Here is a 25,739-nt window from a genome sequence, read left to right on the forward strand (position 1 = left end):
TCTCTTTCTTTTTGCCTGTTTTCCAGCTGACTACAATTTGATAGTTTTCAAGTCCAACGTAAACAAATTCTTGATGAACCGCCCCCTTAAGTAATCCAATTTACCAAATTTTCACTACGAACTATTACTACGATATTATTTCCATTGTCTACCGTATATGCAATGACCTTTATCCCCGAGTAACATCCAGGCCCTGATAAGTGGTGATTCCTCTGTAAAAAAAAAATGTATTGATTATCACTTTTCGTGTATATTTTCTTTCTTTTTTTTTTCATTTTCCTCCCCTTTTTATTTCTTGTGCGTTTCTCTTTTACTTGTTTTCTCTTTTACTTGTTTTTTCTTTTACTTGTTTCCTCTTTTACTTGTTTCCTCTTTTACTTGTTTTTACTATGCTTTTTATTCCGCCATTTTCTCCCTTTTATTTTCCTTTTTTTTTTTTCGTTCCATTTTCCTTTTCGTTGTTTGCACTTGTTTTATGGCCCTCTTGTCGGTAGCCATTATCATTCCCCAGACATGTTAGTCAATTAACCTAATGTTTCATTGTTTTTGGCATTAGCTTTAACTGATCCATTCTAACGAGACTTTACCATTGCTTCTCCATGAAAAAAAATAACTCCATTACTTTGTAACAAGTTCATTTCAAGGTCCACTTTAAATCATTTTAATAAAAATCAAAACTATTTCGTAGATTAATATGCGTTTCTCGACAATAGTACCCATGCGTCAATCTGAATGGCACGCTTAACTTCTCAATAGCATTTTCCTAGTTAAACACTTAGAAGACTTCTTATTGTAGTTTCGGATTATATTCATGAAAACCTGACTATTTATATTATGTGGAGTATTCTCTCTCGTATTCTCATCTTCGATATTATTCTCACGACATTTCGACCGATTTAACATTCGATCTTCAGGTGTATCTTGTCGGATTCTGAAATCTCTACAAAATTTCGAACGATTCACGAATGCGGGACGATAAACCTACAGATGATCCGAGATTATATCGGCCACAATGCTGTGAAAATACTATGAAAAATGAGAATGGCTGTTTGAATAATCTAAACAATACATTATTTTTAGTTGTAGCGTTGTCTAGCTGCATGAAAATAATAATAAGATCTGCTGATTCATCTATCTGTCATAGTTAAGTTTGAAAAGGCATTTTTAATATTCTGCGCAAACGTTTGTAAATTGAGGTTTTGAATATGTCGGCTGTCTGTGGAAGACGGTGAATAATCCTTTCCTTTCATATGAGTTGTCACATTTTTTTTTGCAATGTTAACATTTAATGATATTTTTTAAAACTATTTTATAATAAGTTTATATGTTTTGTTTTTACTTTTACACTAGTTTTAAAATGTGCAAACGAATAGAAGTGTAATTTTAATGTAATTTACATATAAAATAGTCTATTTGAACTGTTATAATAAAGATATATTTATAAGACGAGTGTAAAATGTGTGTTTATAAGTATTTTTTTTTGTTTTTTTTTCTTTCAAATAATAAAATGAGACGAGGAGGTTTATCACTTTGAATTTCTTTTTTAATTTACTTAAAAAATAATTCTTTTAAATTTTTGGATAAATATATTTACGAATTACTCTGCGATTTTCAAAATTGTTCAACTACGAAAATAAAAAGATGTTATTCGTAATTGTGTGTGTTTCATTAATATTCCTTTGTATTCACATAATTCTCGAGGGAACTTGAAAAACTAAAGCCATCAATAAAATATTGTGAAAATATTGAATTGATGCATGCGAATTTACTTTATCCCGTTTACGTCTTTGATTTTATTTTTTGTATGAGTCAAAAAGAAACTCTATTACGTTCGAAACTCGTGATATTCTCTAAGATACAACTTTTAAAGACGATCCTCCATTCACTGGATAATCGTTGATACATTGCATACTTTTTACCTTTAATTGATGATGAAAGTTGATATTTTAGAAGTACGTATTTCGCTTTAATTCAAGTCGGATTGGAGAGTTTTCAGTTCTCTATACAGTAGCGTGAAAGATATATTCGTACACACGTAAAATTGTATTTTATAGTGTGTTAAGCCTTCAACTGAAATAAAATTTGATACATTATTACTATAAAGATACATACTAAAAAAATTATAACAAACTTCATTAATTTCTGTTAGAATAAGAATTAAGTAACTATTTTTATTTGAATCGGTTAAAGAACTATTTATTCAAATCAATTTTAACGAATATTTCAGAATGTTCGAGTAATGGTATCAGTAACTATAGTAAGCGCTAATAGCCGCTATCAGAACATTCTGAAATTGCTAGTTTTACGGAAAGGTTCTAATAATGTCTAAAGGTAAAGAATTTACTATTTTATAAAACAACTGATTTTGTCTCTTTGGAAAGATGGGAACAGTAACAGAAAGATTTCAAGAAACCTGAATATTCCTTTTACTACAATTGCTTCGTTCATTGTGCGGTTTAAAACTCGATACCGTGTTAAAAACCAAAGACAAACAGGTGCATTGGGGAAGATTTCTCCATGATCAGCAAGGATATTCGACACCAGATCAAACAAATCCAGAGAAGAGCTACAGGAATATCTGAGTGCATCTGGGATTAAAATAACCAAGCCTACGATAAATAATGAACTACAAAGAAACAGTCTGAAATCACGCACGCCAAGGAAAACTCCAGGCCTCTTAAAAATTAAAAAAGTTAAAATTCGCTACAGAGCATAAGGATAACGAATGAACGTTTTGGGAAAATGTACTGTGAACAAATGAAATTCACATAGAGTTGTTTGATTATAATTATCGAAATCATGTCTGAAGAAAAGACGGTGAAACATACTTAACAAAGAATACGGTGCCAAAGGTAAAGTTCGGTGGTAGCAGCATTATGATATGGGAATGTTTTTCTGCAAAAACTGTTGGTGTAATATCTATAAAAAATGGTAAGATGAACGTTGAAAGCTACCAGAAAATTCTGCAAGACAATTTACTGACTTCTGTTGACAAGCTTCGTCTACCACTTTATTGAATTTTTAACATTAGAATCAGCACACCGCTAGATCTACAAATAAATGGTTTACTTAAAATAATGTTAATATCTTGCAATGACAAGTTATTCCCCACACACTAACTCAATCGAGAATTGATGGCGATATTTAAAAATTCAAATTGGAAAAAGGCCCCCTCCAACCCCCAAAACATCAAAAATTTAAAGACGATACGCCAGGAAGAATGTGGCCCTGTCCGTGGGGCATTAGAATACGCCGACTGCCCTCCCCCTGCAGAGGATAAAAGTTTAAGCTTAACCATATTAATTTTTATGCTTGCATTTTTCTTTAATCCAGGACTTTTCCAGGGTTTCAATAAATTCACTTGTTCTTTGTTTAATTTCAGTCTAAATTTTTGCCCCCATAAACACATATGTAATAACAATGTACGACAATCGTCTGCTTTCAAAAGAATACCCGTAATCATCTCCCTTTCAAGCTTCCATTCTGTCTGTTTCACGAGTTATTTGTCTTTTCGCGACAGTAGTCGCTGAAGCGACGATGTTTCTATAAAAACCAGTCATAAAAAAGCATCATTCACGGCCTTACAATTCTTTACGATTTTGAACACCAGAAAATCCATCATAACTTTTGTTTTTACTGAACGAGAATTGATTTTTTTTTTCACAATATAGCTGATAATGTGATCTATGAATTGTAATAATTGCTTGACATTTAGTCGAAAAATGAGTGAACGGTGAAGCTTTAAGGCAGTTCTAAATGACTAAAACTGCCACATAATCATATATTAAACCACTACCGTTGTTTCAAAGGTAAAACCTGATTTTTAATTCAAGAGGTTGAAGAGCTACGAAAACGGGAGTGATAGTATTAAAACAAGCGACCTATTGCGCTTCAGACTTTTTTCTGCATAGACACCACATTCTCAATGCACTTTTGCCATAATTTCAGTGATGCATCGTTGCTTATGATGCATGTTCATCACGGTTATTGCTTTCTTACTTTCAAACCGTTAATATCTGCTACAGAGATACGACACATTAAGGCCATACATGTATGAGTTCAGTCACCATAACAATGCAATTTGGAATCCTTTCGGGTCCATTCAGGCCGCACAAAAAAAAAACAGGAGGTATTATTTTGGAACACCCCATTGTATATCCACAATGTCTTAATTAGCATTTAGGTTGATGATTTTACAATTCATTGCATTCTTCACATTTCTATATTCATTCCATCCACAAATCTCATTCGTTTAAGCAAAATTATCAATTCCAGTACATTAAAAAAAAATATTTTTACATATTTTATTTACAATTGTAGCTATTTGGTATCTTATGCAACAATACTGTGTCTCCCCACCGAAGTATTCTTCAAATCTATTAAACGAGTATCACGTTTAGAACTGTATGTAATTTTGGTACAATTTCAAATTAAGTAATTAATTTTTAACTTTAAAGACGGACGATATATGCTTTTAAAACGTGTGTTATAAGGTAAACTGATATTTATTTTTAGGAATTAATAGATTTGTAGAGAGATAATAGTTACCTCTAAATTATCGTGGAAGTAATTCATAGCAGTTATGGTCACAGAATCGTGCCGTGTACTTCTGTAACATTCTTTTGTCTATATATATTTAGCTGATTACACCAATGTTGGTTTTGATTATTGTTGGCCACACAAATTTAAAAAGTAATAACATAATAAGTCGATGAGATAATAGTTTAATTTTATATAGCTATTAAGAATCTTGTGAAGTTTTTTAGAAGTTTTATATAACACATAGGATTATAATGAAAAAGAAACTGCCAATTAATGTCTATAACTTTTTAAAAACTGGATTATTTTTCTTTATTTCAGGAAAAAGGAATGAAAGCATAATGTTTTCATTATTCATTGTTTGGACTATTATATGCCAAGTTACTGGATACGGTAAGTGTATTTCGTTTTCATTTCATGTGTTCTATCTTAAATTCCATATCAAATAACTTATGCAGAGAAATATATTTTAAGCATGCAAATGTAGCTATTTACCGAAGATCAAACATTATTCCTGTGATGTATATAAGAGTAACATTGCATAACTGACTTATCTTTAAAATTGATAACAAAACATATATAAATTTAAACTGCAATAAATGTTCGCGATCTTTTATTGCTAATTGAAATCGTGTTTGATGCCTGAGAGAAATATTGTTCCACTCATTGCTGGCTTAGTGAACATATTTTGGCCCGCAGATATCCGTCTATTTTTGCTCTGACTGAAATATGTGTAGCCAGATAATTTAAATAAATATATACACAAACAGCGGTCCTATATATAATGCTAGCTTGTGTGGCCGGCGTTGCCCGGGTGTTTGAAGGTGGTGTTGAGAAAAAAAAGTGGTAATAGGAAGGTTCGAACCCGTACCGAGAAAGAGGAAAAGAACGTGAAAAAACATGACGTGTTTGCTGTTGCGTCCATCGCAAAACTGGAAGTTTTAAATAAAGGCTAGATAATTGAAAATACGACGACTTTCGAAAATATCGGCGATAACAGCGACCCCTCACTGTAGAAAAGTGTCAAGTTGAGGGTGAAGGAATTAATGCTTTTGGGGATTTTTTTTTATATTTGTCGACCGAAAGGTCGAACTTCAAAATGATATCAATCTAGTGAAAATCCGTGGCTTCTGTAAAAAGTTTTAAGCAGCCATATAAACATACATACATATATACATTCAATCAAACAGGTGATAATTATATTATAGATTAAACAGTTTTATACAGACCCAGTTAGTGTTTACTTAATTTTTTATTTTTGGACATAAATGTACCTGGATCATATATATATATATATATATATATATATATATATATATATATATATATATATATATATATATATATAATATGCCAGTGAAGCTACACAGCAAGGCATGTGTTTTATCCCAGTATGGAATTGTTAGAGAACTTATCCTGACGATTTGCTACAATGATAAAACATGGACGTCTATGTAAATAATTACCATAAATATATTTCATATATGTTGAAATAAATACTAACAATATATACACAATGGTTTCGTATTATATTTTATATGTATACATGTAATAATAAATTATGCATTATATATATAGTGTATTTATTTACGACAAATAATTTATTTAAGCACATAAAAAATACCCGAAGTTTACCATCTTATTATTTTGCTGTTTTTTTTTTTTCAATTTTTCTAATGATTCATTTATTTTAAAAAGGTATATTCTATATGTATAGCGAAATTCTTCAATCTCTCGTGAACCTCTTTATACAAAAGCAAACAAAATAGTTGGAGAAAAGCGAATTGTCAAAGACAACTGGAAAACGCGCACATGAAAAATGATATTATTTCTAGGAAGATTTTCCGAATTTAAATTTCGTGACGCTGGAATTGGCGACACTTGTTACAATTGATCATTTTAAAATCTTGTTCCTGGTATCATAGCTAATATTATTAACTGTTGAGTTTTTTATAAAGATTGTACTGAGTACATTCACTTTTTAAAATCGGTTTATTTTTATTTTATTTATTGCGGACTATTATTCTCATGTTTCTTAGTTGTTGTTTCACGATGTTTCGGCCAACTATTCATCTGCCCTTCGTCAGGTGGTAACCGCGATGGGACAGGAACTCCGAATATCCTAACTGCCAATTACTGCCATCCATAGTTGTTGTCGTCTCACCACGTTTTGGCCGCCTTTTATATAGGATTGAAACTGGTATCTTCAAACAATTCTCACCTTGGGGGCCCGTGGCGCAGTGGATAGAGACTTTGAATATCTACTGTTCTAGGGGAAAATTGTTTGAAGATAGCGGTTTCAATCCTACTCAAAAGCCGGCCAGAGGCTTACTTGGCCAAAACAGGGTGAGACGACAACTATGGATGACAGTAATTTCTGAGAATGCAGTTAGGTTATTAGGAGTTCCTATCGGTCGAGGTTACCACCTGACGAAGGCCAGAGGAATAGTTGGCCGAGACGTCGTGAACCAACAACTAAGAAAGGTGAACATAATAGTCCGCAAAAAATAAATTAATAAATAATACTCATATCAATAATGAATTCCAATTAATATATATTCGGTTTATTTTTTATTTTATACCATGAAAATTGTTCTTAATCTGATCAGGGCGATTATCTTTTTGTATTTTTTTGATAAGTTGTGATAGATTTTTACAATAAGCATGGTGATTTGGCAGGATTAGTTAGTGATTGTGGAAATAAAATTTGTTTTTTACTATTATTGTGGTAATTTTTTTCCCCGACCCCATAAAACAGTAGAAAGAACCAATGCATTTAAATGCCATTTGGGAGAACGTAGCTCACATCATGCTGGTAAAATGCACAGTTAAATTTGTTAATTGGAGGTGAAGACAACCAGGGATCGACGCATCCTGATGCTAAGTACTCCTAGGTTTATATTTTAGCATTGTTATGGGGGGTACATCCGAATATTGCTTAAAGAGAAACCGGATTTTAAAACTTACAGCTATTCATTAACCATAACTATGCAATATGGAAACGGGAGTAGCAATACTGAGCAGTTGCCTTCAAAGTCGAGAAATGTTTGGCCTAAGACAATAGAAAGGATTAGCGCAGAAGCAGCGTCATCACTTATATCCCATTGACTTTTCTAGTGGCATGCATTTGTTTGCTACCCACAAAGACAACGACTAGCATGTCACGGTAGATTTTGAGATGAACATCTCTTAGATGTAAACCAGATTCCTGTTAGGAGACTTAAAGCCAACCAGATATTTCCAGGGATCAGTTTCAAACAGCACAAATCTGACACTACCACGCTACCTTTACTACATTGAAGAAGGTTGGACTGGATGTACCTCTGCTTGTATAGCACACGAATAGTTTAGATTCAAAATCGATTTCTAATGGCTCTGTCATTTTTTTACATAAGAGTTAAACCGTATCAAGGCCCAGAGGCCACTCGAAGATAATAGTTAAAGAGTGTACAGTAGTCAATTGGAAAATATCATAGGAATCGTAAAAATTGTAAATTTAGTAAATTGGATTAAGGAGAACAGCTCATCAAGAACTTGTTTACATTGGACTTGGAGACGACCATATTGTAGTCGGTTGGAATGCAGGCAAACGGAAACGGTTCCATATGTGTGCAGTTCTAAGAAAGAAGATTTCTTCATGGAATCTACGTTTAGGTTTAGGCACGGATAAAGAGTGAAGAATAGTATTGATAGTGGTTTCAGCTAGACGAGTGTTTCTCGTAAAAGTTTGGATATATGTACATCCGTTTTCCCCTAGTTACTAGTATAGAACATTATACTATATTAGCGAACATACACATCCTGGAAGAACTCTTACCAGGGAAATCGTTTTTGAATACCAGGAATTACAAAAGTTCAAGGATCATCACCTGAGGCACTGTTAAAAGACTTTCGATCCTGATTATATCTTAAAAACCAAACCGGTATTTCCAGGAACCGGACTATAACACAGTACAGCTCTAAAATTTCCACGTTCCTACCGCCTTTATCACATCGTGAGACCGTTTTACTAGTAAGATACCTCTACTAGTTTAATACACACGAAGAATAGATACAAAAATTGATTTCAAATCATTACATTGCTAGCATAAATTTTGCTGGGAAATTTTCAGAATAACCTTGAGAATAATATTCTGAATTTCATTTAAAACGTTGCAAAACATTTTGACCGACAAAAGTTTATATTGGATTAATTTTTCATTACACGAACACTAATGATTTGTATATTTGTCCTATTAGCAAAAACGGTAAAATCTGGCAGACATTTGATGACCTTGAGTCGTTTTCCTATTATTTCTGAGAATTTGTTAGCGATAAAATCTGTTGGATCAGCAAAAAGAGACAATTTGATATTTTCTAGTCTTTTGAAGGCAATTCGAGGAAATAATTACGAGTGAACGATTTCTTTGTAATTCACAATTTATTATTATTATTATTATTATTATTATTATTATTATTATTATTATTATTATTATTATTATTGTTATTATTATTATTATTATTATTTTAGTTTTTGCAATTTTCGGATTCTAAGAAATTCTTTGTCTTTTTTACTTCGTAATTTTTGCTGTTTTATTTGTAGGTTTCATGTCGTAATTTTTCTGGGGGATTTTGATTGTTTTGGTTTTCTAATTCCTGTGTGTTGAAGCGTTTTTCTTGGTATATTTTTTGTTGTTATTTAGTATTGCGTTTGTTCGTATAAGAAAAAAATCATTTAATCTCCCAATTAGCCCGGGGAAAGAAAGAAAAACAAATTTTCTCTTTTAAATAGAGGCAAATCCAAGTAATATCTGCAGACTGGAACTTTTTCATCTCTTTGTGCATTTTAAGTCTATCGCCTAAAAAAAAGCTCGTGTCAGCGTTTCTGCGTCTGTTCTTCGTTACGGATTTTCATACAATGCAAAATCCTCCATGTTTAGACACTCCACATCGTATATATTATATATATATATATATATATATAGGATTCAGTAAACTATTTCATGGAATAAATGTGACTGTATATATATATATATATATATATATATATATATATATATATATATATATATATATGTCATATTAATTCCATGGAATAGCTTAATGAATCTTCGAGGAACATTTGATGTGCATTACCGTTCATACATGTTGTTCATAGCATACTATATGAACGAACTTATGTATATAAATTAATATTTATAATGTTTATTATTTTCATGAATATTTCACAACTTAATTTCTTGGAATTTTATGAATATAACGTTAATGTGTTTGAAACAATTTACTTGCATATGCGTGTATAAATATATATATATATATATATATATATATAATTTAAAGGGGGTTAGAGCAATTTTCTATAGAGCAGAGTGTATTGTCATAGTAAAAATACTAATTTAATTAAAATACAGGAAAAGAATAATGCTCGTTGTAAAGCCGATGTATCAAAGCTCAATAGGCAAATATCCTAGAGCTACTTTTATATTTGGTAAGGTAATTGATAATTCATAAGTCAAAATTAAAATTAATAATTAAAAATCCTTTTCATAAGAAGGAGCACAACAAAGCCAATAAATTGTACGATTGTTTCGGAAACGATGTTTTTACTACCCAATATTTTGCTGATGAGGAGACTTTGTTTTCATAAAAAACTATATGCTAAAATTATTGTCCTTGACTCAATATCTGTCACAATAAAAAACATCGTTTCCGAAACGATCGTACAATTTATTGGCTTTGTTGTGCTCCTTCTTATGAAACGGATTTTTAATGTTTAATTTTAATTTGGAATTATTAGTTATCAATCAGCTTACCAAATATATATATATATATATATATATATATATATATATATATATATATATATTTCCAGGTTAATATAATTTTGAGGAGAAAAAGCCAATAAATTTTACGTCGTTTTATACATGAAGGCTAATACTAAGTACAGCCATATATACTTTTTTATTTTTACATAAACTTTTGGGTATTGCCACACATAAATTGATACATTATGCAGCCAGACTTTGTGAGCACATAAATGTTTATGTAAATATAAACAAAAGTATATATTTCTTTGTAAGTAATTCATAAAAAATTTTACCCTAAATTTTAACATATTTTAAAATATATTTATAAATAAACCGGAACAAATATTTAATTCACTTAGATATTTTCATTTTTTTTTTTGAACTGTTGTATGTTTAAAAAATATGGCAATCGCTCCAGGTAAAACATTAGCCACATGATATAAAGAAATAGAAGCTACTCCATTGTAAAATGAAACTAGTCAAAGATAACACACATTATATATATATATATATATATATATATATATATATATATATATATATATATGCGTGTATACATACCAGATGTCATGTTATTCATGTAGACCGTTATATAATTATAAACACAAAAAGGAATACATTTCCAAACATGTTTTTGCTTGATAGGTTCTGGCCTAGAAACTACAATTCTTCCCTCTTTTGTTAGAAACATTGTACAGGGTATATGAGAAATAAGGAACAGAGAAATGAAGGCGAGCGTCACAAGACTGCCGAAAGTAAATTCAAATCTACTTTGTATTCTTCAAAATACTTGATAAAAATACATCTATAATAGAGGCCATTATGAACCGTGTTATGTGTCTTTGACTTTTTATATGAAATTTGTGCATATTTGTATCGCGCTTGTTTTCAACTAATTTATTTTTTATTGTTGTTGAATATTTTATGAGGGATGATGGGAAGATATACTTTTGATTCTACTAATTTTCAGCTGTTTGGATATGTTTTTAAGTTAAGAGCTTATTTTTATAGTTGGAACTATACTGTCTTGTTACTATGCAGATATTTAAATTCAAGGATTATTGTCTCTCTCTAATATATATATATATATATATATATATATATATATCCGGTTCAGCAGTAATTTGTGGTCCGTTTCACATCAAAGTATTTTTATTTAAACAGATATATTTGTCATAAAAGATCCTCAGCCTGTTTTATTGGATGGACTCTTTACTCTGTGACATTTCCTTGGCATAAAACGAAAGTACAAACATATATATAGAAAGAGATGTGAAAAAAGAACAAATATAGTTATATGTCCATCAACGTTTCGTCTTTATTGTAAGACTTCTATATGAATACATTCAAGAAAATAGCAGTATATCATTTGAAAATATATTTATTGTGAAATGTATAACATTGTTCTATTTCAGAACGAGAAACGTCGTTGGAAATTTTTAAAAAAATATGTAAATTTCAAAGATGGCGTAACTAAGGAAACACAACTGCAACTTCTTTTCACATATTCCTCTATTTTCTTTTAGAATTCATGAGTTTCTATTTTTCTGGTGATAAAGGGCGAAATAAATTCAAAGAACTTAATAATTACATCAATAACTTTGCGTTATGAAGCAGGGGGTCTCAAGAATTGTACAATTCAACACGTTTTAAGAAGTACACGTTAAGATTGGCAACATCTTGAAATTTGCAATATAACCCGTTTATTATTGGTGTGTATATATATATATATATCAATATCAATATATATATAAAATGAAATCGACTCGCTTGTCGTTTTCGACGTATGAGGCCCCGCCGAAACAACTGCGTTGCTCGGAAATCCACGCTGATGATTTGTTTATAGTGGTAAAAGATTTGTGTAGAACCATTTACACTTTATATATATATATATATATATATATATATATATATATATATATATATATATATATATATATATATATACGTCTATATAATTGGTATTTTTGTGGTGTATCGATATTCATATTAAAAAAAAATACTTTTTCCCATTTATTTAAAAAGAAAATACAGCTTCGTTATATATGGTCCGTGGAATTGCATACATCTTTTAAATGTTTAGATAATTTACATAAACTTTTAACACTCATTTTAATTAATTCCCTACGAGTTATATTTTTTTTAAGGAGGTGATCATCTTTAGTTAATTATTACGTGTACTAATATTCATGCAGATATTTTACGTGATTTTGCTTGCGTAATATTTGCGTAAAAAGATTATAGTAAACACAAACATCTTTCTATATATATATATATATTTATATATTTATGTATGCGTATATATATTCATTTAAAATATTTTGCCTACCAAACTTCTCTGTCAGTTTTTGGTCTACAAACATGGAACATAATGTATAGAGTATACCAACCCATGCGAAACTTTATAATTGGGTTTAAACTGGGGAAAATCTGCGCAAAAGTTAAGTTTTAAAAAATGGAATTTTCCAAGTGAAAGTCGAACGACAACATTGCGAATATGCATGCATAACGTAATATCATATAGTTTATATTTTACTTTTAGTTGTGCAGAAAACTTGTCTTCATAGCTCGGGCATTAACGTAATAGAAAAACTTAAAACGTAAGCTAAACGTTTTACTTTTGATTCTTGATGGTGGCGCACGAGTCCTTTTGTTTTGTTTTTTTTGTTTTTTTTACTTTTTAAAGCATTACTATATAATGGGTCCAATATAATATAATATTAAATACGAAATCAAAATATCATATTTAAGCGGATTTTACAACCGGGTAATGCCAGGCGACCGTAATATATATATTATTTTTAAAAATAATGTATATACCCGCTCCCCATGTGGGGGTACCAAATTGGTTAAAAGGGAAAATTATTCCCAACTCGCATTTAAGTAACAATGCACTTTCGTAAATAATTGCTAATATATATATATATATATATATATATATATATATATATATACACTAGCATTTCAGCCCGGCGTTGCCTAGGTATTTGGGAGTGTATGTTGAGAAAAAAAAAAGAAAAAGCGGTCAATTTTTTACAATTTTACCCATTAAAATTTATTTTTGGGTACAAATTAAGTTATAAAGTTAGATCCATGTCCAAGGAACCTATATCTAAAATTTCAAGTGTTCAGACAAAAAATTTTCGGAGGAATTTGGTAAAGTTCTCAAAAGTCGAATCGTTGAACTTTGACCCCTTAATCGCCAAATTTCTGACCGACATCCGGTCACTTCGATTTTCCCAAATCTCAATACCCTGTATATCAAATGCTGTTCTTGTGAAAGTTTCCAAACGGCATAATGTTTGGATTTGTCCGAATAGTCTTGAAACAATTGTAACTAACGATGAAATATATTTTAGCTATCAACCCATTCTTTGAAGTCTTGTTATATATATATATATATATATATATATATATATAGTGTGTGTATGTGTGATATGCTTACGCATAAATTCGATCTTTAGGTAATTGACGATCAGTTTCATCTAAATATACCTGCTACTAACTTGATGCATTAAGAAACTTTTCAATTATTTTGTAACCTGGTTTATTAATATTGCATCTCACCTGTTCCACAACAGTTCGGTACAATTATTGGCTTTTATTCTTGTAGAGGCGGTGTATTAATTTATCATGAAGCAATAAAAAATGAAAAAAACTTCGATTTCGTTTACCTTATTTAATGATAAATGATTTGACATTTGTGATAAAATTTCGAAAGACATTTTTAAAAAATTTTAAAAAAGACGTACGAAAGAAAACTTTATACACAGAAATCTAAAAAAAAAACTTTCTAAAAATTGTTTCCGTATGAATATAAAATATATTTATAGAAATGTAAATTATGAAATTTAAAACTACGTCTTTTGGAATAAAGTATTTCCATATGAATATATTTTAAATATTAAAAATATTTATATAAATGTCAAAATCAGTTTTTTCTTTTATTGTTTCATAATAAAGTAAGAAGGGTTTCTATATGGTTTCGTATTTTGTTTCATGCTTACTGACATCCGTTTTATATTTAGTTATACTGAGTCTACTTCCGTCATCTTAACGTTTTGTACTGAATGTTTTGATTGATCCTTGCTTTGCTTTTATTTCTGCTATTATGATCGTGTTTTCTAAAACATTACGAAATAGATGCAGTGGAATGGTGGAAACTGAGTGTAGTTTTCATGATAAATGGTGAAAAAAAAAGTTAGTGTAGTTAAATATTGCTAGTAATTTTACAGAAGCAATTTTCATGATCATCCTATTTTCATATGATTCAAATCCATTTTTCCTTCATTTAATTAAATTTTACTTAAGATATTATCGTTCAAATAATTTACAAAATCTTGCTATGAAGAAGCCATTTAAATTATTTTAATCCTTTTCTTATCTTTTTTATTCCCTTAATTCCACTGACAGACTGTAATCCAGTTAATCATGGAGATATACGAAGTAGTATAAACGACAGGGTTCTACATCTTTCAATTCGTCTGCTTATCTGATGTGCATGTTGAATTGTTAATTAGCCGAGTATTTCCGTTGACTTTCTATTAGGATAAAGGGAGATTTAATATTGGTTACCCTCTTGTTTAAATCGGAACAACTGCTTTATTCATTTTCCTTTTCATTAGAAAAAAGTTAGTCGGTATTAAATTGATCCGCCATTTTGTTTAACTATATCTGAGCTGTCATTTTTAAGAACATAGAAATGTGTGCTTGGTACCCTTAGACAAGGCGTTTGCTTTACTCCACAAACCTCTAAAACCTTATTTCTATTATAAAAAAAATACTCTCTATTTGATTTTTCCAACCTCAGCTATTAAAGCGAACACTAAGCTGCATTTAGTGTTATTTCCCTGATTAGTGGAGTGTGCTCTATCATTTTTGTTATAATTACTTCCAGTTCCATACTGATACTGATTCGTATAGTGGTCTCGTCTATGTTTTTTTATTTCCAAAGACTTAATTCACAAGATATACGCATAAAAAAGATCAAATTAATCTCCATGAATTAATTATTTAATTATTATTTAATTAATTATGCTCGTTTGTGCAGTCCTTCAGTTAATCATAGTGTTAAAGCAATTATTCGGGATCGGGAATTGATAAAATCGGGACATTTTCACGAATCGGTATTGAAATCGTAAACATTTGTGCCTGTGATTTTTTTTTATGTAAAATATCAAATTCAAATAATTTTTTTTAATTTGATTTTCTATGTCTGTTAATAATAATACAACTAGAAATATATTAATTTTAAATTATTATCAACTAAAATCTCTGAATTTGCAAATCTCTACGTTTGCGAAAATGTGTGTTTGTCCGAGAATCACAAAATTTAAATTAATAAATAACTATAAAATTAGATTTAGAGCTTTGAAAAGAAGTGGACTCGTTAATTGCATAGAAATCAATAATTTTGAACGTGTTCGGTAATTAGGTACTTTTGCAAAACACGAACCATGCTTTTGTCAAGTCAAATTTAAGTTTTACGGTATCTTCTGTTAATTCAATCGTTAGATGAAAGTACAAAAAAGTTAGAGAACGCTTTCGAGTTATGTTAAGAATGATGAGTGTAAAGTTATCTTTGAACTAGAAATATGTAGTTTCAAATAAAAAAGTATGGCAGCATTATACCGTTAGAAAAAACTTCACAGGCAACGAATTAAGTCAGTTACCATTGGCAGAAACGTAATGGGCTTCTTGTTTTTACACGGAAAAATATCACGGGGAAAATTTCCACAAATTTCAGTCATTTCATAAAGATGTTCTGGTATCTGATTGATTAGCTGTTATCAAACATGGTTATAAAAAGAATCGTCCAAGTTGAAGAGAGACGTACCTTTACATAATATCAAGAATAGTGTAACAGTTATTTTAATAATAACGTTATTATTTTAGCACGGCTTGTATTCTAGATATGTATTAATAATTATATCGGAATCTAGAAAACATATTGGAATAGTCTCATAGTTATAACTAGTGCTGTGACAACAGCATATTCTTTTGATTGTTTTGACTCTTAATATATTATGTTTTTTATATAGACTAATGTGGTTCTCGGTTGATTGACTTACTGTATAGTATATATACTTCAGAGTAAAAAAAAAATGAAAAGGATATTCTGTTGTCACAACCCTAGTTATCACACACCCATATCATTTCTGCTACAAAATGCTATGACACTATCAGTTATCCATGATTTGTGGTTCAAGTCTCATCAACTATTTACAAAATATTTACTTAAGAAAAGAAAATAATATACAAACTAATCATATATGCAATATAATCTAAATATTTTAAGTATTAAGAACTTGCAGTATAAATCTTTTTTGTAAAACTCAATTAAATATTCAAAAAAATAACGACATGCCGTAAAGCAAAACAGCCAAAACTCTTTTCAGCTTTGTTTCTCGACGGTTAAATGTAATTCGTTAAATAATATATTTTGAGAAAGAAGGTTCATTCTTCTCACCACAAAAAGCAAATACCACCAGAGATAAGGCAAGCAGAATAAGACGAATACATTTTATTTTATTTTAAATCTCGATCTATGCGAACTTGTTTTTCTTGATTCAGACAATCTAACCAGAGCTGAACATATTAATCAACGGGTTACATTAATTCGAATTAGATGTGATATTCAGTTCAATAAATAAGCTTAGCAATATATGTATTTCTTTAATTGTCGGATATGGTGTCCAAATATTGTGTTTTTAGAATCTTTTCATAAGTTTCTATTTTTATCAAGTGATCATTACTTGCAATACTCTCCTCATTTTGACTGTTATTCTCACAACGTTTCGGCATATGTAATCTCCGACTTTCTCGGGCGTATCTTGTCAAACTTGAGAATCTTCTGTAAAAATTTATTGAATTCATGGGGATAAAATGCTTTACGGAGTTTGTATATTAAAAGAATTTTACTTTGTTCAATAAGGCTAAAGTCCGAAACGACGAGCCTTGGTTGTTCGATAAGGCTAAAGTCCGAAACGACGAGCCTTAGTTGTTCGATAAGGCTAACGTCCGAAACGGTGAGCCTTCGTTGTTCAATCAGGCTAACGTCCGAAACGGTGAGCCTTCGTTGTTCAATCAGGCTAACGTCCGAAACGACGAGCCTTCGTTGTTCAATAAGGCTAACGTCCGAAACGGCGAGCCTTCGTTGTTCGATAAGGCTAACGTCCGAAACGGTGAGCCTTCGTTGTTCAATAAGGCTAACGTCCGTAACAGTGAGCCTTCATTGTTCAATAAGGCTAACGTCCGAAACGGTGAGCCTTCATTGTTCGATAAGGATAACGTCCGAAACGACGAGCCTTCGTTGTTCGATAAGGCTAACGTCCGAAACGACGAGCCTTCGTTGTTCGATAAGGCTAACGTCCGAAACGACGAGCCTTCGTTGTTCGATAAGGCTAACGTCCGAAACGACGAGCCTTCGTTGTTCGATAAGGCTAACGTCCGAAACGACGAGCCTTCGTTGTTCAATAAGGCTAACGTCCGAAACGACGAGCCTTCGTTGTTCGATAAGGCTAACGTCCGAAACGGTGAGCCTTCGTTGTTCGATAAGACTAAAGTGTGAAACGTCGATATTTTTTGTTCTTTCAACACACTCGATTCTGAAACAACAATTTTGGAGTTTTTTTCGATCATGCTCTACTCTGTCAATAATGTTTTCTTTTTAAATAACATTTTCATCACGACTAAACAGAATGAATAGTTGTATCCAATTTCCTTTAAATAAACACCTTAGAAAGTGCACATACACGCGCACACACATGTGTATGTAGAGAGAGAGAAGAGACAGAATGGAAAGCAAAACGAAGCATAGTTTCTAAGATTTCAGTCGGACAGCACGTGCATTGTTAATGCACAGATATGTTTGTCGGGTTGTCAGTTATATTTAACACAACACACGCTGTTATTTCTTTTAAGATTTTTTGTTCAACTGAAATCTTTTTTGTGTGTTTGTGTCTAGTTTCAGAAAACAATATCTTCGATGTGTTGATTGGAGGTTTTTGTAGTTTTTTTTACAGCAAGACAAAGATGGGAAGCTATTGTGTTTGCTTAAAAGAGATTTTAATGATTTCTTCGGGAAGTTTCTGGTTCTTTTTCTTTTAATTTGTTTACGCATTTCGGCTTTAAATGATGGATGGTGTTATTTATGATTAACGAAAAGTTTTATTTATTTTCTGATAAGATGCTGTCGTTAAAGACATGTTCGGCAAAGCAAAAGTAAACGTATTATAAAGTTGCAAAATAGATGAATGAATACCCACGCGCAAATAAATAAATATCCGTAATTGATGTAGCAAGTCTCAAGTGAGAGAATGGCTCTCAAGGCTGATTTAAGAAAAATGAGCCGGTTTTTAAATCTCTCCATTTCTACGCAAAATTTATCTTTTACTAATATTATTAGAATCATATCAAGTCGTATTCCTTTAAGTTTTGAATTCACTACTATATATTGGGTACAGTATAATAATCATTAGATAATTATCTCTCATAAAAAAAATACGAAATCTGCGTAAATTAAAATACTATATTTAAGCATATTTTACGACCGAACAACGCCGGGCGGCGTGCTTATATATATATATAATGATACTGGATTATTTATCTTCCACCAGACTATCCAACCATGTGTAATCACCTTTTTCTTCACCATATTCCCTCTGCTTCACTTTTTTGTTATCAAATAAGATCTTTGACTTACTTGTTGTTTCATCAAACACTTTTGCATGCAAAATCCGATCCCGCATTTTGCTAATTCCTAGCCTCTGATGAGAAGGAAAGTATTTATTCGAAACTCCGCGGATTAAAGACTATCCACTTATCTACTGTTTCCTTTTTTGATTAAATATGGTTTTAACTCATTTCAAAGTGTTTTTAACATGTTTTATTAACTGTTTGCTCGTATTATAAGCTCTATCTCCTAGTTGGTTTTATCGAGCTTTTACATCTGGCTGAGATAACTTTATAAATATTAATTCTTTAATATTTATAATGTATTTTAATTTTACCATCTTGGATCATTTTGGTAAATTTAATTGTAACTTTTATATATATATATATATATATATATATATATATATATAGAACACAAGGTTACATTACTCCCATGCATTGAAGCCTACGGGGATGAAACGCGGAAGATTCAGTGTAGCAGTACAGAAGTAAATGCAGAAAACTGTTAAATATATCTATTTAGGGTGGTTCACGTAGATACATGATATAATTATAAATGGCGTCCAAAAAATTTAAATATGCAAATGTTTTAAGCTCCTGGTTCAAACATTTTCTTTACGGTTGCCTTTAGTGGAGTGACGCAAAGGTGATTTTTCAAACTGAACTCAGGGTCTGTTTATGTAAAGTATTAAATTCGAATTTCCTAACATATTACTGTCTGTTGAATGTAAAATAGGAATATGATATCTGTCTATTTTTGCCTACACATCTGACCTGAATTAACCTAGACTAGGTTGACTTAAGGTAGCGAACAATTTCTAATATCAAGTCGGATTATAATGCATGAACGCGTAGATATTATATGCGGGTTTTAGTAAGCACATATTATAACCGAACGATTCTCTAAAAAGAAAAAAACACACACACGCATGCAACAACTTTTTTTAATTAATAAACAAAAATATATTAGACAATTTAGATGTGGTATTCTGTGTTTATGTTGTACGTATTGCTACATACAGTCAGATATATGAGAGGTGCCTTCAAGACGTTTCCAGACTTTTTTCGTAAGTGCACTTTTATTGACTGTACAAACATAAAACTCCAGTCCCTTCGAAGTAATCCACTCCGACTACAATGCACTTATGTTACCGTTTCGACAACTTCTGCAAAACCCTTTTTTTGTAAGCATGTCAATGACCCTCGTCACCTCTTCTCTCATCTCCCCATTAAGATAGCCTCTAAGGTTTTCCTGGAGCTTATGAAATAGCCAAAAGTCACAGGGATAAAAGTCTGCACGATAGGAAGACTGAAGAAGTTTTTTTTTTTATGCACATGACAACGTCTTTATTTCTGGTGTTCTCTGGCCACCCTTGGGACAAACCTCGCGCAAATCTACCACATCCTCAGTTCCTCGCGAATAATTGTGTGTACAGTTCCCACATTGATATCAAATGGTGCACACGAAATTAAGGGAAATTTTAAAATTAATGAAGCTTGCAGGCCGTCAAGCGTTGTCCGGTCATAAAATACGTTTAAATAAATTTTAATTCATACAGATTTCGTATTTATTATTATAGAGAAAGTTATCTATTAATTGTTGTTATTGGATCCACGATATAATAGTGATTTTTTAAATGAAACCTAAAATATGTCATGTGCCAACAGCTTGAATCGGCATAAAAACATGTAGCTCTCCAGATTTATTCGTTACTTTGTTATCCAAGTCCATACACATGTAAAACCTTTTAAATATCAAAAATGTTAAAGATATACATGTATATTTCCAGATGTTTCTGGTCTACTTACGCCTGCGAAGTGTCAGCTTTTTTTTTTCATTTTTTACTCTAAATATCTAATGTAATAGGGTAAAAAACAAACCCTTATTTTACGCCACATGTCGCATTTACCCCAGACTTGGTGCAATTACCCCAAAGTACAATATATATTAACTTTTACCGGTAAATGTACGTACTTAAAACATTATCGGATAGGTATATATTTTGATTCAATAGTGTTCAATGCACTATTAGATCTTAGTAATAGTATGAAAATATACATATTATTCCGATTTTTCGGATATATGTTGTCACTTGATACATTGAATTTATGGGAGCGTAAAATACATCAATTTCATTTCATGAAAACTACACTGGAAATAGATTAAAATGCAAACAGCTTAAATAAACCTACTTACACATTTAAAAGCAACTGGTGTATGGTAACAATAATTGAAAATAAATTCATTATGAATGAAGTCAAAAATAAATTAAAGAAATCAATTTAAACAATATTTCTAAATAGAACAAAGAAGACAGTTCTATTTCAACAAAAAATGAATAACATAAGGTGAATTATTAAAATAGATGTTCTTTTATATGCAAATGAGGTTACTCCTTGAATGTAGATTTCTTTCGAATAAAGAGTAAATATAGAAATCATTCTGGAATGTAAGTGAGTGAACGCCTGTTTGCACTACGAAAATTAATCTACGAAACGGTGTATCTTTTGTATATATTAATCAAATTGTGAACAGCAGACAGGAATACGAATTAGTGATGGGACGGTTAATCGGAATCGAGACTTGGAAAAATCTGAAAAATTGGAATGATCGGAATTTAAAAAAATTATGCCTATTTTCCGATGCCAAAACGATTCTTTTAATTGAGATTATTTGAATTTGTTTAAACCAAAATCTTCCATTGCTGGTAATAATGATAAAATAATAAATATTTATTGATTTTAAATTACCAGTAAAGATAAAATCGATAGATCATCCTCCACAAGTGTATTTTACGTTTAAGAAAATATCTGCGCATTTAACGTGTGCTTTTACGAAATTCGAGGGAAATAACAAAAATGATAAATGATTAGAGATTTATAAACAATCGGAATTGGGAAAATATTGGAATCGTCTCATCACTAATACGGATTCATTAGAATAGATATACGTATACACATGCATACATGCACCCATGTTTGTATATATATACATATATATATATGTATATATACACACACACATATATATATATACAGGCATATATATATATACACACACATATATATGTATATATACACACACATATATATGTATATATACACACACATATATATGTATATATACACACACATATATATGTATATATAAACACACATATATATATGTATATATACACACACATATATGCATATATATACACACACACATATATATGCATATATATACACATACACATATATATGTATATATACACACATATATATATTTATATATATACAAACACATATATATATACACGTACATATATATATATTTATATATATTTATACACATATATTTATATATATACACGCACACACACACACATATATATATACACATATATATACACACACACATATAAGTTTATTTGCTCGATTAAGCATTTTAAATTTGACTCCAGTCTTCCTTACTACCCAACATTTGGAGAAAACTTTATGTTTAGTAAAAGGAATGAGACTCCACCACTCCTCTCTCCATGACATGCTCGACACCATCACCATTCTCTAGAGTGCCACTTCCAAAGTGAGCTGTCATGTCCGATGATCATGAAATGGTTTTAGGATTAAGCAGACTCCGCCCATTGGACCAAAAATTATCGCCTATGGTGGAAATAAATGTAATCTGGGGATTTATTTGCTACCATCCGTATTCTTTATGACCTGAACAGTATCGTTGCTTATTTTCATATCTGCAGAAACACACACACACAAACACATACTCTCTCTCTCACACACACACATATATATATATATATATATATAAGGAAATTTTATTCGTCTGTTATCGGATTCAATATGGTTGCAATAAGGATAGCCTCATGAGGACCAGTAAGGTTTTACATTTTACGAGGTAGTAAACGTCATCATTAAAAGAATGACCCTCGATGTAATGTGCGTAACATAAGGAGTCACTTAGCGGGGTTATCCAAGTAGTAACGGATTCAAAACCATAAAGATATTTCGCGAGGAAATAGAAACAATCTAATGACATTTATTTCAATGGACAGAAAGTATAGAACATATGACTTTATTTTCTATAATAACGATTCTATAACAATATCGAGTTGTCAATCTAATCGGTCCCACTTTATCAATTAAGCTCCATCCCCTGTCGCATCGCCGCAATGTTGTTTCACTGTGCCTGTTTTAAAAATATTTTAATGGATATCTTCTGATGAACTCGTTTTACTTGTATCCCCTCGATATACATATCCCCAACAAACCTGCTTAGTAATATGATCTCACCCCTTCACTTTTGATGTCTCTAAATGCCAGAAAGCTTTCTATTCTAATAGTTTTTTTTCCTCGAACAGCTAAACTTTGGAATTCCTTTCCTGCTGCCTGCTTCCCTGGTTTTACTGACATGTAGAAGTTTAAATGTGACATAAACAAATATCTTGTTAATCTTTCTTAGACATGGCCCCAAATAGTAGCCCTTACGTCCATGTTGCGATATGCTGTGTAAGGGGTGAAACGGCCTATATGCATTCATTTATATAGTTTTTATATAAGTTTACAAAAGATTTTGCTTGCTTTTCTCTTAGAGCAAATGTAATTTTTGAAGACCGAACTACTTTTAAAATACCAATATCGCGGAAATCAGCTTTTTCAAACGACCAAATTGGCAACCTTGTACAAGAATATGATTAACCTCCATTTGATGTAGCCTCATTTCCGATTATGATCGTACAATATGATAATTGTTTTAATAGTGTGACAAAGTAACCTGTATAAATGTTAATGTGCACGGTTCTTTCAGAGAAAGACAAGAAAAAAGACAGTGAAAGATTACGTAATAACATTACCAAAGAAACAAAATCAAAGTAGAAAATTGTCTACTAAGAAGTGCTGTACTGAAGGAGTAAATTAATGATGCTCAGTGCGTGTGACTTTATTATTTGTATTGAACTGTGTAGCACAATATTACTTATTGAGTACTAGCGGGTGGAACGGCTTTGCCCGGGCGTAAAATACGCTTAACTATGTTATTTTAATTTGCCCAGATTTCGTATAAATTATTATAGTCGTGATTTCAAAATCAACAAATCATTCAAAGCTGGTGACGTTACCACTGTATCAATATGACACGCATATGAATTGATTAATATGAAAAATAAATCAAGATTAATGTAGAAAATGTATAATGAATTTTTTTTCAATTTGGACCAATTTTTGACACCTTGAAAACTTTTTAAATGCGGTCTGTAAATAATCGAATCATTTGAGCTCCGTAGCTCCGCTCTGCTAATTTCAGATATATTTTCTGCGTGTTAGTTATGTCCCAAACCTCATTTTTTGCTATTATCTAGAAAAATCATCCGCTTCATCAAAAAACAAACAAACAACTATGCATTTCCAATTCTGGGCAATTTACACAGGTAAAAACATCTACGTCATCCGTGATCTTTTAGACGAGATGATAGGAGAAAAACGACAAGCAGAAGGAAAGTCGAACAGCCACTGTTGTGTAAAATAAATTTGCAAAGAATTCTTTATTTTAATTCAAAAACATGTTTTGTTTTATATTTTAGGTTAAAAAAATGATTATATATGACAAATTTCGGCTGCTAGACTCTAACTTTAGGGTTTTTGATGAAGTGCGGAATATTTTTGATTAGACTGGCCCCAACCCCACTTCTTGCCTGCAAATATTCTCTCTCGCAAACGTGGTGTTGCTAGTCTCGATCGCTTTTTATAAATAGTATCATGACATGCGTTCTTCAAAAATGCTGATCTCTCCTGTCCACGCACTCTCTCTCTCTCCTTCGCTCTCTCTCTCTCTCTCTCTAACGTTATCTCTCTACCCTCTCTCTCACCCTCCCTCTTTCTCTCTCTCTCTCTCTATATATATATATATGGCTTTATATTTATCACTGTTTCGACATTTTAGCTCATTCTCTACTTCTTTTTTCTTTCTATCTTTATCTCTCTCTCTCTCTCTACATTTATCTCTTTCTTTCTCTATAACTTTATTTCCCTTTTTCTGCCGACTTTTATCTCTCTCTACCTTTCTTTCTATTTCTATTTATCGTTATCTCTTTCTCCCTACCCTTACCTTTTTCTTTATCTACTTTTGCCTTTCGTTCCCCCTCTCCCTTTGCTCTCCTTTCTCTCTCTTTGGCCCTTTTTTTCCTATTCTGTTGCTCTCTTACTCCTTTCCTCATTCATCTCGCTCTCTCTATCTCTACGTATATATATATATATATATATACCCTTTCATTCTCTCTATACATTCTCTTTCTATATGCATGTTTTTATTTCTCTCTCTCCATCTCTCATATATATATACATATATATATATATATATATATATTAAGTAATATGATTTATAATTTAAAATTTAAAAATCAAATTTTAATTAAATTAAAAATCCGTTTTTATTGAATTTAAAAGACACCATAAATAAACCTAGCATTAAAAGTAAGGCAGATGAATCTTTTAATTTGTCTTTTTTGAAATCAGGAACTGTGGTTAAAGTAGTCATTTAGATGTTTGCTATAGCTTTTTATCTTATTGAATGATGAATATAATATATATATATATATATATATATATATATATATATATATATATATATATAACCTCAATTTACACTTCGTGTTACTTAATGTAGTTTTTTACCCTTTAATACTTTGGGTATCTTTTTATTTCTTTAATATGCTCTCGTTTCCTTGTATATCTTTTTTCTATGAA

General features: G+C 31.0%; 1 protein-coding gene across 2 annotated transcripts in view; it reads left to right on the forward strand.

Moving 5' to 3' along the window:
- LOC145299148 (inactive tyrosine-protein kinase transmembrane receptor ROR1-like) overlaps positions 1–25,739 on the forward strand; it is a 1,518,258-nt gene that overhangs the window by 250,453 nt on the left and 1,242,066 nt on the right. The window contains exon 2 of one of the 2 annotated variants that reach the window (XM_080144380.1): positions 4,861–4,932. In XM_080144380.1, coding sequence (XP_080000506.1) covers positions 4,881–4,932 — 52 coding nt within the window. In that variant the 5' untranslated portion in view covers positions 4,861–4,880. Of the gene's footprint in view, positions 1–4,860; positions 4,933–25,739 lie in introns of those variants that run through there. The other variant, XM_080144378.1, reaches the window with a different exon arrangement.

This window comes from Euprymna scolopes, chromosome 2, assembly GCF_053919585.1.
Source record: "Euprymna scolopes isolate OS-2025 chromosome 2, ASM5391958v1, whole genome shotgun sequence".
NCBI classification, from domain to species: Eukaryota; Metazoa; Mollusca; class Cephalopoda; order Sepiida; family Sepiolidae; genus Euprymna; species Euprymna scolopes.